At 37.6% G+C, this 22,839-nt stretch overlaps 3 protein-coding genes across 3 annotated transcripts in view; all 3 read right to left on the reverse strand.

Moving 5' to 3' along the window:
* The window catches only part of LOC144436602 (uncharacterized), a 14,966-nt gene extending 7,295 nt beyond the window's left edge, over positions 1-7,671 (reverse strand). The window contains exons 1-9 of the mRNA XM_078125425.1: positions 7,588-7,671; positions 6,915-7,034; positions 6,133-6,276; positions 5,482-5,637; positions 3,002-3,118; positions 2,101-2,223; positions 1,410-1,529; positions 806-949; positions 400-700 (exon numbers count right to left, since the gene is read on the reverse strand). Of these exons, the coding sequence (XP_077981551.1) occupies positions 400-700; positions 806-949; positions 1,410-1,529; positions 2,101-2,223; positions 3,002-3,118; positions 5,482-5,637; positions 6,133-6,276; positions 6,915-7,034; positions 7,588-7,618 (1,256 nt within the window). The 5' untranslated portion in view covers positions 7,619-7,671. The remainder of the gene's footprint in view (positions 1-399; positions 701-805; positions 950-1,409; positions 1,530-2,100; positions 2,224-3,001; positions 3,119-5,481; positions 5,638-6,132; positions 6,277-6,914; positions 7,035-7,587) is intronic.
* A 485-nt stretch (positions 7,672-8,156) lies between these two features.
* On the reverse strand, positions 8,157-17,627 carry LOC144436956 (uncharacterized). Its single transcript, XM_078125824.1, has 11 exons — positions 17,361-17,627; positions 16,834-16,956; positions 15,561-15,683; positions 14,776-14,913; positions 14,055-14,171; positions 10,987-11,106; positions 10,387-10,515; positions 9,818-9,940; positions 9,196-9,324; positions 8,712-8,851; positions 8,157-8,279 (listed from the first exon to the last, which is right to left on the reverse strand). The coding sequence occupies exons 1-11, from the start codon at positions 17,620-17,622 to the stop codon at positions 8,157-8,159; spliced, it is 1,527 nt and encodes a 508-aa protein (XP_077981950.1). The 5' UTR covers positions 17,623-17,627.
* Positions 17,628-19,000: 1,373 nt separating this feature from the next.
* Positions 19,001-20,055, reverse strand: LOC144436957 (uncharacterized). Its single transcript, XM_078125825.1, has 2 exons — positions 19,764-20,055; positions 19,001-19,230 (listed from the first exon to the last, which is right to left on the reverse strand). Exons 1-2 carry the CDS (start codon positions 20,053-20,055, stop codon positions 19,001-19,003), a joined length of 522 nt encoding a protein of 173 aa, XP_077981951.1.
* Positions 20,056-22,839: the final 2,784 nt, after the last annotated feature.

Consider the following 22,839-nt stretch of genomic DNA (forward strand, 5'->3'; position numbering starts at 1 on the left):
TGTTAGGAGCTCCAAATCCAATCTATTTAAGCAATATTTTCAACATTGTTCGGACAACGTTTAAAGAGATTAGAAGCTCCTAACTTTGTTTCCCAGAATGCTCTGTCCTAAGCGGTACAACAGGCCTCTTCCAAGCCACATTTGCAATTGTTCATAGCTCTAGTTCAAAGAGGTTACACGATGCAAAGTTGAATATACTGCTAACATAACAAACCAGCCTTATCTTGTTCTCCTTACATTTACATTGACGGTGATCACCAAGGTCTTAAACTATATAGTGGACAACGTTTCACAGACCATTGGTCACCTTATGTTGCGTCTAACAGACACGTTTAGTGTCACTTTGGTCGAACGGATATTTTGGGCGTTTTTGATATAAATCGAGAGGGGCCAACTTACGTTGGAAAACACGGCGCTCCGTTGAAACTACATTGTAGAATGAAATCTTCAGCTAGATGCCCATATTCCGAAATCTCGTCCTTTGTCAACTTTAAGACCTTTTTAAGATCACTAAAATCTGGCGACGAACTGAAAGAAATGAATCTCTTCCAGTCAGCTGGGTCTTCTCGAGGAACACGGTCAAATCCAGGATCGGTGTAGTAATACTTCTTAAACTCCGTATAACTTTTAGGGTCGTCTGTGATATTAATGAATCTATCCTGCCAGCCTTCAGTAAAGGGACTTGCTATGTTAGCCGATTCTGGAAAATATGGAAGGAGGAATGACATTAGATATAAATCATAGATATAAATCATTTGATCTGTCAAGCTGATGAATGTAAAGTTTGTTTGTTGGTTGGTCTTACCGGTATGGACACAATGTGGCCAGAACTCGTCATCGCCACTACTACATTCTTGTACATTGTTACAGAAACCGATGTCTTCTATGCAAAAACCACTTTTACAGCTAAAGAAACCGTCCGGACAAACACCGAATTTATCTGGTCTGACTGAAAATTAAAAAAAATGATTTAGAACAAGTCATTGAAAATGTCGCGGAAAAAACAAGGGAGGATTCCTACACACTTACATCCACACATCCACCCCCCCACACACACACACATACACACAAACACAAACAAACACACACACACATGCGCACGCGCGCGTACATTTACACACAAACATGTAATTTACTAAAAAAGGCAAATTTTATATTACGATCATCAGTCATTTGGTTTAGAAAAAACATCGACTTGATGCTTGTTCATGACCTGTTGTACGGCATAATTGTCTACGTATTAGGAAACTTAAGACATTGTAAACGTCTGTGAACAAAATCGAAACTACGTACACTAAACCATGTATCATATGCCAGCAATAACATTACACGATATCCTCTACAACGTCTATGATTACACTCGCATCGAGTACACTACAAGTGAAATACAACAGAATGATGTACAATACCTGGTTCTCCAATACAAACTTGACAACTTAGTCTACATTTGGACAACATAAACAATTGATTTTTTTCACATTCACCGCGTTCCGCCAAAAATGAACACTTCTCGAAATCATCAACGCAATCTGCGAAACAAAATATCGAGTCAGTCACTTTCATTGAGTATGTCCGATTGAAGGCGAATAGTAGAGACATAATCAGCAAACTGGGAAAGGTTTATTATTAGGTTTGAACAACAACAACAACAGCAACAACAACAACAACAACAACAACAACAACAACAACAACAACAACAGAACGTAATAAACACGACAAGAAAGTGTGGTGAGGTGGAGGGGGTTGGGTTTGATGGTATATACCGACATGTTAAGCATCAAATGTAGGAAATTTCCTCATGTGAATACTCCCTGTTAGGCATGTACTTGAACTCCATTCATACTTACATGTACAAAGTCAAAGACCAAGAAAAACGAGCGAGATGCATATGATAGCATTGGTACGTAAACATACAGTGGTGGTTAATAGCTGGAACTGGCAAGTTGAGTAATGAACAAGAGCAAAGGATTGCTAGCCGGAAAGATTGAAAAGGAGAAGTGGTACGATGAGGACGTGGAATATGATGATAAATAGTGATAAAACGAGGAAAAACTATAACAAGCAAAGATTAAAGACAACCAGTTTGCTAGCTATACATACGTATATTAGTACAGTTCTGTTTCTCGTCACTTTTATCAATACAGTCTGCATAGCTGTTGCACGCTTTCCATTTGGCGACACATTGTCCGCTGTCACAACGAAATTCGTCCTTCTTGCATGTCTCTACATTTGAGTAAAGAACAAACAAAACCAGGTATAAATTGATTGCCTCCTGGTATTAAGGCAAGATTTGACAGTCTTGTGCCTGTACGCATTGCCCGCATAGAAAGTTGCCGATGTACAAAGAACGATCACAATACATTTTCTTAGCAGAACTAAATCTATCTCTTATATTATCTGAAAACGGGTTTCCTTCACTTATAATTCACTCTCATTACAGTAACTACACACTTTACACACTGATATGACTATAGCTCTGAAAGAATGTGTTAATCCCGAAACTTAGCTTTTCATTTTATTTGGGACAGTGTATATTATACTCTTTCACTGTGGAATGCGCCCCGGAAATAAACCCTTGGAACTTTTCCCGTTAATTTGTTCAATAAAATCCAGCCTATTCTCTGTTAAAAAATTATTAGCAAACCTAAGGTCACCATAGGAATCATTGAAATAGAGGTCAGAATGATAAATCATCAAAATTTAGAATCCATTATGGCCACAGATAAGCTTACTATGCTTTCTCTATGGAAAAATAAAATATGAACGATTTTTTTGAAAACAAGGTTATGGACTCCCAGATTTCTCTTATTATTTCAAAAAGTACCAGGAAGAAACTTCCATATGGCAAAGTTAGGAAAGAACTGAAGAACTTCGATTTTCAGGAAAATTGATCACGTGGTGCATTCTACCTTAACATACTTTTACAGTCACCCAAGACGCGCAAACTGTCTTTCTTTCAATATGAAATTTAATGTTTTAGCTGGTAATAGTTCACCCTTACCGTAAATGCAGCCAGATTCGTCGCTCTCATCGCCGCAGTTGTCTTCCCAGTTACAAATCAATTTGTCAGAAATGCACTTTCTATTGTCACAAGTAAACTCCCAGGCCTGGCATTTACCTTTACAATAAAATATATCACATGTATATCACATGTATATCACGTGTATATCACGTGGCACATAATAATGTTGAAGTGACCATTCCTGAGTCTATGATTTCATAAGACACTTTGAATTACTTTACTTGTACATAACCCTATAATGCTATAAGAACATCTCTCTATAAGGGACCGGACAGAATTTACGGCAGGGGGGGGGGGGGCTGGGGAGAAATTATCTCTGACTTGTTTTTTTTCCTGGCCCCCCCATCCACTGTGACCAAAATTTCACAGCCCCCCCTTTCAAAAGTATAAAAATTTCATGGCCCCCCCCCAAAAAAAAAAAGAAAAAAAAAGTGCACAATATCCTGCCCCCTACAATAACTAAAAAGAGTACAAATTTTTTTGTTACTGTAGCACAACTGTAATATTTCTTTTGGTACTACTATTATGTTACTATTTCAGCCCAAACAACTTAGTAGTTGTAGAGGAAGTTTTTTAGAAAACAAAACAAAATAAAACATTTTGACCATACATGTAATCATACACATGTGGTATAATCTTGTTTATTTCCCAACTAGACACCATAAGTAGTCATCACTTAATACCTAGGCATTTGATGTGGTGGTTTTAACTGTCATTCACTGATACATACACAGAAACACAGACACAGAGTAAACACACATTCACATGCGTGATTTGTGAAAAACTGTAGTGGGGACATTTGTGGGGAGTATCTAAGGACATCACATCACCTACATAGTGTATTCAAATATCTATTTATACTCATAACACAATAACTATCTAATGTCAGACATTTGTGATGTCATGAAGTGCTAGCAAACTAAGGATTTTATGCACACTGAGGTCTGACAAATATAGCTTTCACTTTCCTACACCAAATGCATTACCAATACACATGTAAATGTAAGACATTTGTGACTTCATGAAAGTGCAAAGAAATTCAGAATGTTGTGGAATACTTAGATGTAATCAATATGCTTTCAGTTCCAAAACCATACATATTTAAACCTATAGTGTCAGGCATTTGTGACTTCATGATGGGGACAGCAAATTCAGAATTGTATTCAATACACTGTACAGTGATCAGATGAGTATATACGGCCAGAAGGCAACTACCAAAGTTAGTGCAAAGTCACTGATGAAAAAACATTTAACACCACGCAGACATCTAAATGCTTTACAATATTTAGTACAGATAGATGCATTTGATGATGCTGAGGAGGGAAATAGTTTAATTTTACTGGTTTTAGATAGAAAGAAAGACAAGTCTTGCCTCACATCTTCAGACTCTAGTGAGTCTGAGAGTGAAACTCAAGCATAGTGTCAAGGAAAGAAATAAAACACCTATCTAAATCAGGTCCTATGCTAGTATATATACATATATATATATATATATATATATATATATATATATATATATATATATATATATATATATATATATATATATATATAAAGAAATGCATAAGGAACTAATAAACATATTATATATATACATATATATATATATATATATATATATATATATATATATACATATATATATATATATATATATATATATATATATATACATATGTATCCTTGATGGTAATTACACACTGAACCTGTTTCCACAGTACTAAAATGTATGTATGTATGTATACATATGTGTGTGTGTAAGTGTGTGTGTGTGTGTGTGTGTGTGTGTGTGTGTGTGAACAACTTGGAGTATATAAGAGTAATGCAGGGTGTATCAAATTAATCTTGAGTAGTGTTTTTATGCTTCACTAAATAGGTACATACAAACGTACACACATTCATTTTAATACATAAATGAAAGTGTAGACATTCAATATTAAAGGCGATATCAAGTGCTATCTCATGCAATGCTAAATTTTCTAACATATTAATTTTTTTCAATGACAAAATATTTCGCGGCCCCCCCTTTCAAACCATGAGAATTTTCATGGCCCCCCCTTCAAGCCTCCCATTTTTTTCATGGCCCCCCAATTTCTCCCCAGCCCCCCCCTCTGCCGTAAATTCTGTCCGGTCCCTAAGTACTCAGCGAAAAAAGAGACTTCTTACTGTACTCATTGTCTTGTTAAAGTGACCACATCAATGAGAAACCAGGTTTTTATTTCAAAATATTTTTTTGAGCATTGATGTTGTTTTATTAGGGAATATCTTACATGGTGATTGGGACACGACGCCTCGTGTTTGTTGACAGACAAAAGTCTCTAGACATGGGGCAAGGCCCGGGGATGACTACCGAATTAGATAAAAGAGCACACTCTGAAACGAATATTCCATTAGTATAGTATACGTAAAGACAATTATTTTTTGAGTAAAGTTGATGATCTTCAAGATTTGTCACTTACGATATTTGCACCCTTCTTCATCAGTACCATCACGACAATCAAAGACATAATTACATCTAGCCTCGCTCGGATGACATATACCGAAGTCACATCGAAATCCATACTGACACATTTTGGCCAATAGTTGCTCGTCTTCTCGCTCGTGGGCGAGTACCTCTGTTCACATATAAAAAACCACGAATATTTTAATTTGTCCAAAGTGTATTTGGGGATAGGATAGGGTGGGGAGGGGAGGGGGTTTACAGATCCATCGATTATATTTCAGCCCTACATATATATATTTCAGTGATAACGCATGAAAACACACATACACACATACTCACACATAGATACAAATACATGCGTGCGCATGTATAGAGAGACTCGCACAACTCAAAGATAATTATGGATACATACATACATGCATACATACATACATACATACATACATACATACATACATACATACATACATATACATACATACATACATACATACATACATACATACATACATACATACATATATGCATATATACATACACACTTACGTACATAAATAAATACATACATACATACATACGCACGTACGTACGTGCATCATCATTATTACTGTCATTAACTCCATCAATAACTCTAACGAAAATTGTACAAACTTAATATACTACTTACCACACACTGCTGGGTTTTCGTCTTCAATATGAGAATTGAGACAATCTCCAATACCATCACATACCTTGTGTTCACTGATACAAACACCAGATGGCCCACCTTTACTACATTTGTATTGGTTGACAGGGTCACAGAACATAAGCCCTAAAATCAAATACAATGTCGTTTATAAGACATGGCCGTCGACCTGACTATTTCGATGACTTGTAATTTTTTTTGTGTATTTATGATCTTTAAGAATTTTCATTTACTTGTTGTGTCACCTTGTCTTTTATCTTCTAAAAACCTAATTTTTCATTGTATTATGGGCCGATGGACAAAGAGTACGAAAGAAAGTGACTCCACTACTACTATACGACATGAGAAGGGATGAATGAAACGTATCTCTTCATTGAATACTTTATTACGTGAGGATGTAGGGGCCTTTGTGTTGGCTTTGTGTCCAGGTAGTGCAAATTGTCGCAGGTTGGCTATGATTTTGACAGCATTCAATCAATTTCGTGACCAATATGAACTGTACGATCGCATATATATATTTACGTGACACCCTAAGCATGGACCACTACAGACAAACATTGTACTCTGGTGTGAACTCTATACGTTTCATTATTTCTTGATTATCAAGTGTTCATGTGTCAAGAAAAAATGGACGTAACTTTTAATACAAAAACTGAAATAAGCAAGTAAAGCATAAGAGTTCTTGGTTTTGAATTTGTGGCCCTAGTTGTAGATAATATTATAATCGAGTTTTTATAAACGAGTTTTTTGGAGTACACACTCACCGTAATCACAATCAACTTCGTCTGAACTGTCAGGACAACTTGGTATACCATCACATACACCATACGACTTGATACAATTACTTTGATCATTGCAGAGAAAATCACCAGCTAGACATGGAACTGTAAAGAGATAAAGTAGTGTACTTTTTTGTTACTTCAGTTGTTTGATTGCTAGCGCAAACATAATTTGAGCTGTTATATCTCTTTTTTTAGTTACTAGTAAGTCTATGCTATAATTTTGTGGCAATTTAAAAAAAAAATTAAAACCAAGCAAACAAAAACGCACACGTAACCACATTTATGATATTTAGGGTCATGTGAAAGTTTAATATGACTGGACATTAGGGTGTTTTAGGCAAGGTGATAGGTCACAAAGCTAATAAGTACCATTATAGACGTGGTCTGAGTTTCGAAGTAAGTGGTCTTAGTTTGTAGTGGTCTGAGGCGAAATGGATTCAGACGAATGTATGTACTTGGTCATAACTGGACACACAGTAACAAACACTCGCTAAAGCACGATTAAAATAAACCAAACACCGATTCATTTATTCCATTATTCATATACACTCTTGGACTGGTTCCCTGTCACATTCTTAAAATGGATACCTCAAAATACAGATTTCCATTCCTTCCTCGAAATTTTTAAAACATATATAAATAAGTGTTTATTTACCGTAATATGGGTAGACCTGTGCTTCCTTCATGATTGCTACCAATGGTGCATGCCTACTCTTTGCCAGAGCTGATGACCTCACTTTATTCGTATTACAGATGCTAACTGCGGGAAAGTATAGTGCCGACTCGGACATTTCCTCCACTTTGATAACTATCGGATAACGAAAGAATCGCACGCACACCTGGTGTAGTTGCAGCACCAGAAAGATAGAACTGACCGTGAACAACACCGCCCAAAATAGTTTCCCACTCTTAAATTGGGCATGGGAGATTCTCGGTAAGCCGTGCCATGTTGTTATCTCACAGAATGCTTTTGTAATACTTTTACAAGTCGGTGTTTGTTCTTCATCATGATCATGATCATGATTGTCAATTGTAATGTTGGAGTGCTGGTCGGAGGGACCCGGATCAGCGCTGTCATTGCCATCTGACCTATCAACAGAGGGCGTCCCATCAGAATCTGCTGTATCCCTGCAAACCGTTAGGACATCCAAAATAGTAAATAACAATTGATTTGCAATACTAGTATAATGCACAAAAAGTTTCACTCATTCCACCTGGTCGACTTTAGATTATGCTGTGTTCAGTCTCTGCAATATCGGTCACAATTTTATCAAAACTCCAATCTACAACCAAAAAACATTCTAAATCATGACTATTCTTTATAAGTTTATCGTTGTCGACACTGAACTAAATCTCAATGTGAAAAGTTGCAAGAGGTTGTTGAAATACAGCCATAATAGCACGAACCTACCATGTAAAGGAATCACCGTTGGTGGCGCACTCACTATTATTTCTATGGATGACGCTACTCGAGATCTGAAACGAAATCAAGCACATCAGTTTATAACTACAAAGATTCTGAAGATTACTTTTAACAACTGCATATACGAAAGCATTTACGAAAACTAGAACCTCTAGTTTTGTTCACTCGCTGCCACTAGATGGCGTAGTAGCAGATTAGGAATGAAAGTGACGTGACATCATTGATGATCGTAGATCCGATGTAGAGTTAGTATCGTCCTCCATCTCTGAGATGTTCAAGCTAGCTGATTTCCCTTTTTTGTAAAGATTATCGCCAAAAATCAACTTATTAGATGTGGTTGAATTAAACCTTCTTACCTCCGATAGGCTAGTTCTCCTTGTACGAGCTGGTTTCAGCGTACAAAATACCCCTACAACCAGGTCTTTTCGTTTACAGATTACGATGGTCATCGCAATGGTCATCAGAAGGAATACTTGAGAAGCCATAAGGGCCGAGGCTAGAACACAAATACACAAATTCAAAATCAATCACAGCGGAGATAAAATGGAGCTCGCTGATTGCGCTAACAATGAGGAAGGTGACAGAAATGGCTGATACGTTGAATTTGTATAGACTCAGACCAGTCTATAGTAGTCTGAGGTATAGATGATATTTTCAAACTGTAGGGTATTCTCTCAAACTATACTATGTGTCATGCGAGGGAACTGAACTGTGTCTCGTCAATAGACAATACAAACACGGTATCTATATGGTCCCACTTCATTCTGTCAATATGAAATCCTCTATCAAGTCCAAATAATGGCAAGCATACTGATAGAATAGTTAGGTAGGTGTATTTACCCATATTCCAGGAGCAGTCCGTCCAAAACCACATTCCTTGACACTCACATTTGTACTTGGTACAGTCCTCGTCATCAGGTATACAAGTACCACCATTCAGACATCGGTTGACTTCACATGCACTGGTGACTTATTAGGAGAGAATAGGAAATTTATGTAATGAGACGAAGTTTTATATGCGATTAGGTTACATCACAATCACATATGACAAAACGGGTGTTTGGTTAAACTCAAAGAAAGAAACCAATTTATAACCAAAGTAACATTCAGAGGAATACACATACACATTGAACGTACACACATATAGATGCATACATACATAGATACATACATAGATACATAGATATATACATAGATACAACACATTCATACATACATACATACATACATACATACATACATACATACATACATACATACATACATACATACATACATACATACATACATACATACATACATACATACATACATACATACACATACATACACACATACACACATACATACATACATACACACATACATACATATATATATACATGTACATACATACATACATACATACATACATACATACATACATACATACATACATACATATATACACAGTTATTCTTACAGTTTTCACAATGTTCTCCACTGTAACAATCAGAACAGTTACATGAGTATTGAGTACAGGAGTTGTTCATAGCAATACATTGTCCATCGTTCATACAAGGCATGTCTTTACATGGGTTGAACTCTTAAAGTAAACAAACGAAACGCAGATTATATCTCGGTCAAGTTATAGTCATTTGTAAATACACATTTTTCTCTCCATAAAAATACAACAACGACAGTACAATATATAAGCTTAAAATAATGCACTAAGGTTGAAGTGAAAAGAATATATTAAGACATCAAAATTGGCATATGTCTTCCTTTTGACTTCGAAATTTCAAAGAATTCGAATATGTAAGATTTTCTACATTTCAATTTGTTGTCAATGTTGGTGGAATCGGATTATTGTGAAACGTACAGGTGATATTACTACGCCACACTCTATAGTATAACATTCTGTTGAAATCCAACCGATTTAATGTTAGCTCCAGATCATACACCTACCAAGCCCACTAATTTCCTTCTGCCAACAGTAAACCGCCCCTACCCCAGAAAAATACCCTATCTCACGAGAAAGACTTTACGTACCGTCTTGACATATCTGACCGTCGTAGCACTCTGGACATATACACGTATAATCTGAACAGGACCCGTTGATGGCTTGACATGTGCCATTATGACGACATGGACTAAAGAGGTCACATACGTCATCTACACCTGAAATAATTGATCACGTTTGTGATATACATTGGTGAACGTTGGTAGATTCGCATTCACCCTGAGATTCCATTTCGACAGTTTTAAAAATTGTAATTATATGTTCTATAATGCAATCGTTTTATTACCAAATGGCCTCTTTGTGGCATGTTAGTAGTATACCTTTTTTCCCAAAGAGGAAAGGGAGAACGACAATGCCATTATTTCATATGTTTAGCTGTAAAGTTTCTGTTTCTTTAAATGATATAAAATTATATGTCCAATAGATTCATAGTGATGACAACTCACAATTATAACACTTGGTAAAGAATTACGAAAGATGAAAAAACCTAGCATTCCCTTTGGATGTTTCAATATATATGGGTCAGTATTTTATTTATAGCCTCAAATTCGTGCTTCAACTTTCAAATATAAGTGCTAAATATTACAGTTTCTCTATGTCTTGTAGAAAGGTGGTGTTTCAATACTCACGTCTGTCACAGAATTGACCCACGTAACACTCCGGACAAACACATGCAAATTGGTAGCAAGAACGTCCTTGTTGTACGCAGGTTCCTTCGTTGCAGGGATTTGGATTACAAGGGTCAATTACTGAAAATATGGAATAGAAAACACGCCAGGTCAACATCATTCACCTACACTAGCTCATTGAATATTGGGGGTCAGAACGCAAAAGTGTAAGGTTCCGATGTTTTCTTCAATGGTTGTTTAACTAGTTTAAGAGTAAATTTGGGATTGCTGTAGTGTGTAATATTTTGAAGCATTCAAAATGATATATCAAGACCATAGAAATAACTTTTGCACTTTTATCCCCATTAACTTGGGGATTCTAGGACAACTGCCCCCCGGACAATTGCCCCCGAAGGACAACTGCCCCCGGACAATTGCCCCCGAAGGACAACTGCCCCCCGGACAATTGCCCCCGAAGGGCAACTGCCCCCCAGACAACTGCCCCCGAAGGACAACTGCCCCCGGACTACTGCCCCCGAACGAAAACAAAACTAGTATTACAGATGTACGGGTTTGTCATTCATTAAAAAGTCACCGTCGGCAACTTACCGCCGCAATTTGCGTACATTATACTCACTACATTCTGAGTCTCAATATTTTTTCTACTTTTGACTCGTTTTCTATCTTGTTACCTGTATATTTTGTATTGAACTGATAATAAATAAATCTTTTCCAGTAAAAAAAATGACTTCGTGTTTGTGTTTAGTGAGTATAATGTACGCAAATTGCGGCGGTAAGTTGCCGACGGTGACTTTTTTAATGAATGACAAACCCGTACATCTGTAATACTAGTTTTTTTTTTCTTTCGGGGGCAGTTGTCTTTCGGGGGCAGTTGTCCTTCGGGGGCAGTTGTCCTTCTGGGGCAGTTGTCCGGGGGGCAATTGTGCGGGGGGCAGTTGTCCTTCGGGGGCAATTGTCCGGGGGCAATTGTCCGGGGGGGGGGGGGCAGTTGTCCTGTTACCCAACTGGGGAGCTTGATTGAATGAGATGTGAGATATAATACGGCGTATTCCGGTTATCGAACTTCCGGTTGTTTCGCAGGAAAGTATCGCGAGAGGGCGCACCATATCTGACAAAGTGAGGGCCAGAATTTTCGTCATGGCATCTAATAGTATGGCGATGTATGAAGCTGTCAACAAAATGGGCGTAAAGTGCATTCATAAAAGAGTGGAAAATTACTACTTCTGAATCTACTAGATATCGCCAGAAATGCTGTCAACCTTGGTCTTGAAACACTAGAAAATGATAATTTTCTGAGAGAACGGAAGAGGAGACGAATAGTGGATGTCAAGCATCAAAAGATAGAACTAATCGACAGCGGAAACATTGAAAGTTGGACGGAGGACCTTCGAAATATACCCGATGTAGACATGATAAACATATTTCTTTACCTTACTGGTGTCTGTTGCTTGACAAAAGAACGATTAGAAAATTACAAATCTGACAACAGCTTCCAATCTGATTAAAATCCGATGTAGATGTTGGCTGATCGTTCATTGCTATTTTACCTTCGTTATTTTGCCTGAATTGACCTTCTTGGTACATGTTTACATTTTTTAGCTTGCCTGATCGCCTCCTCTACGATCAGGCTAAAAAATGTAAACATGTACCAAGAAAAATAATATCAGACAAAATAACGAAGGTAAAATAGCAATGAACGATTAGCCGACATCTACATCGGGTTTTAATCAGATTGAACAGCTTCCAGCTACAGTCATTGCAATATTGAGAGTTCGGTCGACAATTACCAAGCCACATGTTTATATTGTAACTGATGTCGACGCATACTTAGGCCTTTCTTGTTTATTAGAACAGTGGCGTAGCACCACGGGTGAAATCATAAAACTTTGTCCGGAAAAAAACATTTCATGTACTGGTTATAAGTTGGCATAAACATATTTGTATTGATATACTCATCTTTACTATCACACTTTGGTTAGCTTGCTATTCTTCATTCAGGACCATCAGTGTATAAAAAAACCCATTGAAGTCGGCAACGAATCATATATATTGTTATTGTGATTGATGTACCACACCGCCCACCCCTTCAATGATTCGGCCTTCCATGTAACGTTTACGTGGTTAACTCATCATACCATGTCTTATACCGATCTGATTAAAATCCGATGTAGATGTCGGCTGATCGTTCATTGCTATTTTACCTTCGTTATTTTGCCTGAATTGACCTTCGTGGTACATGTTTACGTTTTTGTCCTGATCGGTAGAGGAGGCGATCAAACATGTACCACGAAGGTCAATTCAGGCACAATAACGAAAGTAAAATAGCAATGAACGATTAGCCGACATCTACATCGGATTTTAATCAGATTGGTTTTATACAAGCTGCAATAACTGTAGCGTATATTGTGATTTTGAGGGTTCTTTCCTCTGTTTTTGTACCTTTTTCCGTTCCGATGTTTGACTGGAAGCAATCGCTACAATTTCTCCAACGGTAACGCAAATGGACGAGGTCACACTGAAAACGTGAGTGAGATGTCAGTGTACTACCCGTTTCAAAATGTTGCTACTTTTGGGTTTTCCTCACCGTCGAATTGCAGAGCCAAACTTACGCGAAATATTAGGAGAACAAGAGGTTAATTTGCTATTTCGTTATTTGATGGGCGATAATGCAATATTATAGCGTAAAGTTACGGGGAATGACAGAAAATCTTTAGTCAGTGGTTACGATGCCTATAGACTCTATGCTTTGCAACAATGCGCTACAATTCTGGCCCTCACTTCCGGTTCTAAAACAGCGCCCCTAGTGGCCAAACAATCATATCTTTTATCTTTTCGGGGCTTCTTCGATAACCGGAATACGGCGTATTGACTAGTAACATGCAAGTTAATTATGAAATAAGATGAAACAATGTAAATTCATGGATTTGGAAAATAATTTGCCATATATTAGAGGATTCTTTGAAGGCTGTGACCCTATTTTTAAAATTTAAAAAATAATCAAATTCATTTCTATCAGTAATCAAATGAATTGTTATCAGTGAGATGTCACGATACATCAGTCTACTCACAAACTTCACAGTGTTCACCAATGTAGCAGTCCGGGCATTGACAAGTTGCGTTGCAGAACGACTCGTCTCTTATACATAATCCTTTAGTACATGGATTCGGTAGACATGGATCGTTACCTGCCAATAAGAATAAGATAAGATAAGATAAAACTTTATTTCAATCGTTTAGAAAATTTTACATTTCTAATTTGGTATTTAAAAGAAATAAAGTTAATAATAATCTAAGTAAATACTAGTATGTGAATAAAAAGAACAAATTATGTCAGGATTCAGAACTGTCCTTGTGGTGTTTATACTATTAAGACGCTAGAACCGCATCATATATTAAATTAATTCCCACCGCAAAACCGTCCAATAAATATAATACTTCTGTGGTTTGTGAATCGTTATTCAATACAGCTGGACAGATACGCTGTGTCGTTGCGCCCTCACCGGCCTGCTCTATCCATGAAAGGGGTTGACCGATTTGTGAGGGCGCCCTGTCACGGTGTACCGGACATACTATTCAACAACCTATGCAATATTGTTTTTTTGTTATTTTTTAGCAATCAAAACTTCACATGTTGAATTTTAAAGGTAAGCAATGGAATATTATGTAACACAAGTGATGAAATATTACTCATAACATTATTGTCGCCATCAGAGAAAGTGGTATAAATCAAAGTACAACTCCTATTGACAAAAATATAACCAATCGTGGAAAAAGGAAAGATTTTCTTACGTATGTGACAGCGATCACCAGTAAAACAACCCAACACCGGATCTTCACAGAAACACTCGTAGTCATAGCAACTATCACCGAAAAGTACACATCTGGCTGTGTCATTCTTACACGGATTGAACTTGCACGGGTCTATGTCTAAACACGGAATGAAACCATAAACTGAGGGTAAGGAAGTTATGCTTAAAACATGGCAAGAGTTTCTATTACAGTTTTTGACTATTGTGGAAACGGAGTAAGTTTAGAGACTCAGTTAAGCAACCATTTGTTTTTATGTCAAACAACGATTTTGTTGTTGTGACCTCCCCATTTCAGTAGTAAATCCACTCTTATACTTGTATTCTGTGTATTCTCTCTCTCTCTCTCTCTCTCTCTCTCTCTCTCTCTCTCTCTCTCTCTCTCTCTCTCTCTCTCTCTCTCTCTCTCTCTCTCTCTCTCTCTCTCTCTCTCTCTCTCCGTATTTTCAAAGCATGCAATAATATGATTGTATGTATTTTTAAAGTAAGATGGAACATGTACGTGTTTCCTCTGTTATCGCATATTTTATCATTATATTTTGGGATATGTGAATACTACAGCTATCTGTTTCCTGTTTGAACGAAAAGTCACTGATCAGTCAACACTTTGCTGAAAAACACTAATGATCTTAGAATTGAGAATGTTCTAGGAGGAAATGTGAGAACTGTTAAAGTCCCAATATTACTGAAAATTATTTGTTAGAGCTTTTTTGGCGTCACGTGTTAATTTTGGAGACCATGTGTTGGATTATAAGATAATGTATTTACGTATTTCACAGTCGAAGCCTTCATAGCAATCTTTGCATTCACAGGTATACGTTTGACATGTTGCTGCGTCACTTTTACATACTCCACTATTTTGACAAGGGTTGGAGGAGCACATGTCGATCACTGTAAGAAAGATAAAAAAAGGAGAGAGAGAGAGAGAGAGAGAGAGAGAGAGAGAGAGAGAGAGAGAGAGAGAGAGAGAGAGAGAGAGAGAGAGAGAGAGAGAGAGAGAGAGAGAGAGAGAGAGAGAGAGAGAGAGAGAGAGAGAGAGAGAGAGAGAGAGAGCGAGCGAGCGAGCGAGAGAGAGAGAGAGAGAGAGAGAGAGAGAGAGAGAGAGAGAGAGAGAGAGAGAGAGAGAGAGAGAGAGAGAGAGAGAGAGAGAGAGAGAGAGAGAGGGAGAGGGAGGGAGAGAGGGAGGGAGGGAGGGAGGGAGGGAAGGGGGGGGGGGAGGGAGGAAGGGAGGGAGGGAGGGAGGGGGGAGGGAGGGAGAGAGAGACAGACAGACAGACAGCCAGCCAGCCAGACAGACAGACAAAAATTAATTGCGTGTTTCCGATGGCATGGCTTCAGAAAAAACTAGGTTAGGTAGGTCGAGATTTTATTTTTATTTCATTTTATCTTTTTAATTGTATTTCTTTACAAATATTACTTCGACCTAAACCCAAACGAAATGTCGGTCAGAATACCCCTTCTGTGATAGTTTGATGAAACATATACAGACAACACACGGGAAAGAAAAGAGGTGTGCATGAAGGTCGAGCAGACCAAGAATTTCTTATAGTTTTGTTTTACAGTATATACATTGAAAAAAATAAGGTCGGCAGCCTAAACTAGGGTGGGTCGGTCGGGTTTCGGAAACACACACTTTTTATCTTTACTTTGCCTGATGTTGATTAATTGTAACGTATGAGATACGCAGCATGAACAATTACAGGGACATTAATAATTGATGCTTGTATTGTCCATATTTTAAATGATGACTTGAATTCGTCGTTGTTGAAGCAAATAACATGGTTGGCTGGATGATGGATCGTATAAATACGGAGTGTCATCTGATAAAAACAATTCTTTAATTGCTATCTATGGTATAGTCTAGTCCCTACACGTTATCGTTACATTTACACCTCCACTCACTTTGGTGGTTTAGAGGCCACGTTGGCATCCATATTATCTATGGTAATATTTAGTTATCGTTTTTTATTAATTAACATTTTATTTCTGTAAGCTTACTTATGTATGAATTGTATATTGCAATATTGTAGCGAAAACTCACAAGTTTCACAATGTGGTCCTTCAAAACAAGGTAGACATTGGCAGGTGTACGCTGATAATTGACCAATCACTGCTCGACACGTTCCACCATTTTCACAAGGGTTGACAGAGCAAGGATTCTTTCCTGTCGAATCAAAATATTTATTTACAGTTTGACAAAAAATAATTCCACATTTTTGTACATAGTCTTATATACAACAGAATGATGAAAGGCGTGTTAAAATGAGAATGTAAATCGATTAAATATATGCTGAGAGCAATTAAATATCTGGTCATTGAATAGATATACATTTAAGTCAGAAACTTAACAAGTAAATTTCACGGTGTCGAAAAATGTAACAATGCAAAGGGTCTATTTGAATGAACTATGCCTTCTGGTTTGTCACTGGTTCGCTTCATGAATCTTTAAATAAACTTAGTTGTAGAAAAAATAGCACGTCTTTATCAGAAACATAAGAAAGATCGTCCCAAGTTATTTGAGCTTTCTTTATATTTTTTTTTTCAGTCTCAGGAATCTCAGGAACTTACCAGTTTTCTGTAAAATAGTTCCTGTGATTGGTGGTTCTGTGGGTATTTGAACACTAATATTGTACTGTGTGTCAGGGAGTAGATTTTCACAAGTAAACTCGGTCGTATTGACAGGAATGTATCGCTGCAAATCAACACCTGTACTTTCTTGAGGGTCAAAGGTTACAACAAACTTCCCCGTTGAATTCAATAAGTCCATTTGCAGTCTCCATGAGATGCTAATTGTTGTTGGCGATACAGCGTTCACGGTGATCTTATCCATGCGTTCAGAATCTGTCACGGTTTTGAAAATGGTAATACAATATAATAGTATCCGTAGTGTTCTGTCGTTATAATTGTAAAAAAAAATCCTACTTTGTGACATGGAAATCCCACACATCTCTTACTACGTATAAGGTTCCTTACTGGTACTTGCAACAGTTTTTTGTGTACTACGTTTAGTATGTGGTGTATTCGAGTTTTAATAATTCTTGGTAATTCCAAGTGAAAACCTAGATCTGGGTTCTTTATACCATTAAATGAATGAATGAATGAATGAATGAATGAATGAATGAATGAATGAATGAATGAATGAATGAATGAATAAATAAATAAATAAACAAATAAAAACAAACAAACAAACAAACAAACAAACAAAAACAACAACATCCAAATAAATAAACAAACAGACAGACAAGCAAACAGACAGACAGACAGACAGACACACAAACGAACAAACAAATAATCAAACAAACAAATAATCAAACAAACCAAAAAACCAAAAAAAACAAAAACAAACAAACAGACAAACAAAAACAAACAAACGAACAAACAAAAACAAAACAAAACAAACAAACAAACAAACACACACACAAACAAACAAACAAACAAACATGGGTGGGTCTGAAGCCAGACTGTAACGGTACAAATGTCCTGACACTGTTTTCACCACGGTACAATGGTAAACACCGTTCATCTTTGTTTCTTTTTATCATCAGAGTTCTTAAACCTTCATGATGGAGTTTCTACCAGGACATGTCAGCCCCTTAATCGGTTTAATATTATCCACTGGACTATATCTAATCATCATATCAGACGTCGATTGGAGTGTAAAACTGTGAGCGTACATGCCAGTTGTGTTTATTGAGTGATCATTAACTATGCATTGAAGGACGACTCTCGATTAATTACTTGCTGTTTATGTCCTTCGTGATCAGTGTAGCATTTCAGGTGTGTGGGAGTTGATGGGTCGTAAAACCTTGTGACAGGAAATACCTTACTTAACATTGCTACAGTTTATGGTCTCGCCCTACAAAAACCTTGCTACATCTTATCGTCAGCCCTACACATATCTTGCTACATCTTATCGTTGGCTCTACAAAAACATTGCTACATCTTATCGTCAGCCCTACAAAAATATTCCTACATCTTATCGTCAGCCCTACAAAAATCTTGCTACATCTTATCGTCGGCTCTACAAATATCTTGCTACATCTTATCGTAGGGCATTACAAAATTGAAATAAGATTGTCACATTAACAATTAAAGTAAACGAATCGCTAAGTAAGATATTCATCGTGTCAGACGATAACATGAATCGGTGTAACTGTAGAGTAGGATATTTGTCGAGTCAGACGATAAAATGTAGCAATGTTAGTTTACTAATATTTTTGTTCAGCCAAAACGACATTTTGTCTCACATCAACTGTCTTCCATTGTATACCTGTTCTGTAGTCAACGCAGTCTTTGCAGTCACAGTGTATTGCGCTGTTACCACACCATCCATTAGTTGAACAGCAAGGTGAAGAACTGTATGGGTCACACTCAGCGATGTGGATGCTCAGGGATGAAAATCCGTCCCCACAACGCATATCATTCCGCCATCTCACAACTATGACAAAAAAGAAGAGATAGTACCAAATACTTTAGTAAATTCTTGCTGTGGGAAATGGATTTTGCGTAGAGATATGCTATGTTTACTGTGTGTTTATAGTTGTAATGTAATGTAATAACGCAATGTAATATAATGTAATAACGCAATGTAATGTAATGTAAGGTATAATGCGATTATCATTGTTGTGAAGTATTGTGTTGTGTTGTGTTGTGTTGTGCGTTGTGTTGTGTTGTGTTGTGTTGTGTTGTGTTGTGTTGTGTTGTGCTGTGCTGTGCTGTGCTGTGTTGTGTTGTGTTGTGTTGTGTTGTGTTGTGTTGTGTTGTGTTGTGTTGTGTTGTGTTGTGCTGTGTTGTGCTGTGTTCATCTATTTGTGCTCTTTTGTGTTATCTTTTTTTCCGATGTCTCTGTAACCCAGGCCTAGTCATATTTCTATCTTTAAATTACTAAAATATTGTAGATTTATTCGACAGCTTTTGCTTTAGTGATTGTTCTTTAACGATGCAATGTCAGTCTAGAGGTAAACAACCTACCTTTCCTGTAATCGACACAGCCCGGACAATCACAATGCGACTTGGATAGACCACACCAATCATAGGCAGAACAGCATGGCCATCCGCTGTACGGATCACACTCCCCTGGTGTATTGGTTTCATTGTCTACTGGGAAGTTATCTCCACAACGGAGATCATCTCTCCAACGAGTCATAGCTAGAAACGACACGAAACTTAGCTCAAGATCCAGCTTACAACTCTGGAATCTTTCCATACATTGACTGCTATGATTCTGGTTGAAATAGTTGTTAAAACCACGTTTCAGGTACATGTTTTCCGTGTTTCCTAATTCAATTTCAAATTGTTGACAACGCATCACACGACTTTGGACACTAGTGTTAAAAAAATAAATGTACGTAGTCTTAGCACACACGCACGCGCCCATACACACCCACACACACCCACACACACACACACACACACACACACACACACACACACACGCACGCGCGCGCGCGCCCCCCCCCACCACACAAACACACACACACGCGCGCGCTCATACACACATACAAACACACGCATGTGTGTTTGTGTTTGTGTTTGTTTGTTTGTTTGTTTGTTTGTTTGTTTGTGTGTGTGTGTGTGTGTGTGTATGTGTGTGTGTGTGTGTGTGTGTGTGTGCAAACTTATGATTTCCTATTCTACTTCGCACTCATTAGTGTCTCTCACCCCATGTCATGACAAATACGTCAAATACGTTATATCAAGGACGGAATATTTCATCGATGAGGCTCATAAATTTTCAGGTTACTGCACCATAAATTTAAACTGTTTATTGAAAACAACGACTAATTTCATTTTACTAAGGCAAACTCTGATTACCAGGGTCCTATAAACCCTGTTTCACCCATTTGACCAGGAAGCCAGTAAATCCTTATGTAGAAGCAAGTTGACACCAGGGAATTCAACACAATATTCAAATATCAGTATTTTGGGAAGTAATAAGTATATGCTGTGTGTTTTAAAAATAATGTACTGAAATTGAAAAAACCCTATAATTAATATCGCCATCAAAGGGCCTCATATTTTTGGTCTTTGGTGAAATGTACAAACTACAGTGTGTATCTGACTGACTGACTGACTGACTGACTGACTGACTGACTGCAGTATTCAAATTATTTGATATCATAAAATATTATATCAAGTAAAACTACTAAAGTTTCGAAAAAGTACAATGTATTCAACGAGGGGGTGGCAAAAGGCCGGTGGGGACAACATGACAAGGGAGCAACTGACCAGGGGGCAACTAGCCGGGGGGAGGGGGCAAAAGGCCGGGGGTCAACGGGCCAGGAGGGGGCAAAAGGACGGGTGCAACGGGCCTGCTCCCATAAAACAGAACTTTGTTATCAAACCCACAATTTAGTATTCGGAGTTCTTTAAATGTACACGTATAGGATGCATTGTGCTATGTAGATTTACTGATTCAGAAACTACAAGTAAACATAATTTGCAATGAAACCTAAAATAAATCAAAGGCGGGTTTACCTGTCGTACCACTGTACATAGTAGGAGCGGTAAAAACCATCCAGAGTATGATGCCAAGAAGTGAAACCAATCTCTCCATTATCATCCAGGTGGTAAATTGACTTACGAAAACGACAGAAATTACTTGAAGAATCCTTTCCCGACCGTCGCTAACTCGAAGGATTTGAGAGTGATGCCGTCACTACCGAACAATCGAAGATGAAGCTATGTGTTGGAAGAGTTCCGACCTGTTACATCTACGTTTTCAAATGACGATACGCAGAGAAAAGTAAAGAGAAGGTGATTCCAAAGTAAACGTTTAGCAAGGCGAAATTATCCCTTTAGAGACACTTCGAATAACATCTAGAACTAATTGCAATTACTCGACGTCTCTTTACATTGTCCCAATTAGTCGATTGGAAACTGTAAAAGCTAAATACCGGTAATGAAGTAATAGGCCTTTGTTATAAGTCAGTTGGATATAAATAAAGTGTTTACATTCAGTATGATTGATGTAAACATGTTTGTCCTGAAATGTTTGTGTCGTAGTTTTCGATGACACGTCACGACTAAATACACACTATTAACTGATTAGTTTTATCGATGGCAGCAGAAACTCCCACGGGGGTGTTTTTAAATGCGATGATACCCGTAAATTAATCCAAAGTGCAATTGCATGTTACGCCTGAATGGGAAAGTGATATGGGAGAGAACGACAGCGTGGAGAAGCAACACCATTAATGCCTTGTCCTCCATCCATCCATCCATCCATCCATCTGTCACAGATGACATATTTATATTTCAGTAAACTTAATATTTTAACAACATCGCATGTCCTAGTTTGACTGAAAGGTCAATAGACTGTCTCAAGGATATCGGATTTAGACCACACAGGATTCCAAGCATACTCGAATACATGAGACGACAGTCTGCATTTCATAAATATCTAGGATTCATAGTGATCATTCATCAATATTTTAAAATTACTTTTAGGGCATGGTCACGCCCAGAAATAATTATTTGGCCATTGGCCATGCGTTATGTAAATTTAGACTTTACGGACGTCACAATAAAAAGCACACTGAGACAGGCACTTCAGCTCAGATTTGGCAAGAGGACTTGGCTTCGCGGGAAGTCAATGAACGAGGCACTATGCTGGGTGTTTGCCTTCGTCTCGAGTGTAGATTTACACACAAACTGTGTAGTCTGAGCTAATTCCCTTTAAAGTTCAAGTGTGATCCTGGTACGTACATACAGAAGTTGAGTCAGATATGAGATATGAGAGTGATTCGGGTGTTATTACTTGGTCTATCAGCTGTGTGCGAAGATCAGTAGTAATATTGGTGGCGATCCGGGGCTTGAACAACCATTTGTGTGTATAATGAATCAAGTTTGAACCTTACGAAGACTTACCGAAACCTGATAAGAAGACAACACGTAACGCCATTGGGTGAGTAACAAAAAAATACTACATCAAATGTAAAATGGATGAACTGAATCAACAAAACGAACATGGACATGAGTTTGCTGATGTTATTAATGATCTGCGTCAAAGGATAAATACAATAGATGTTGTTTCCGACATAGTTCC

This window comes from Glandiceps talaboti, chromosome 6, assembly GCF_964340395.1.
Source record: "Glandiceps talaboti chromosome 6, keGlaTala1.1, whole genome shotgun sequence".
In the NCBI taxonomy this organism is placed as follows: domain Eukaryota; kingdom Metazoa; phylum Hemichordata; class Enteropneusta; family Spengelidae; genus Glandiceps; species Glandiceps talaboti.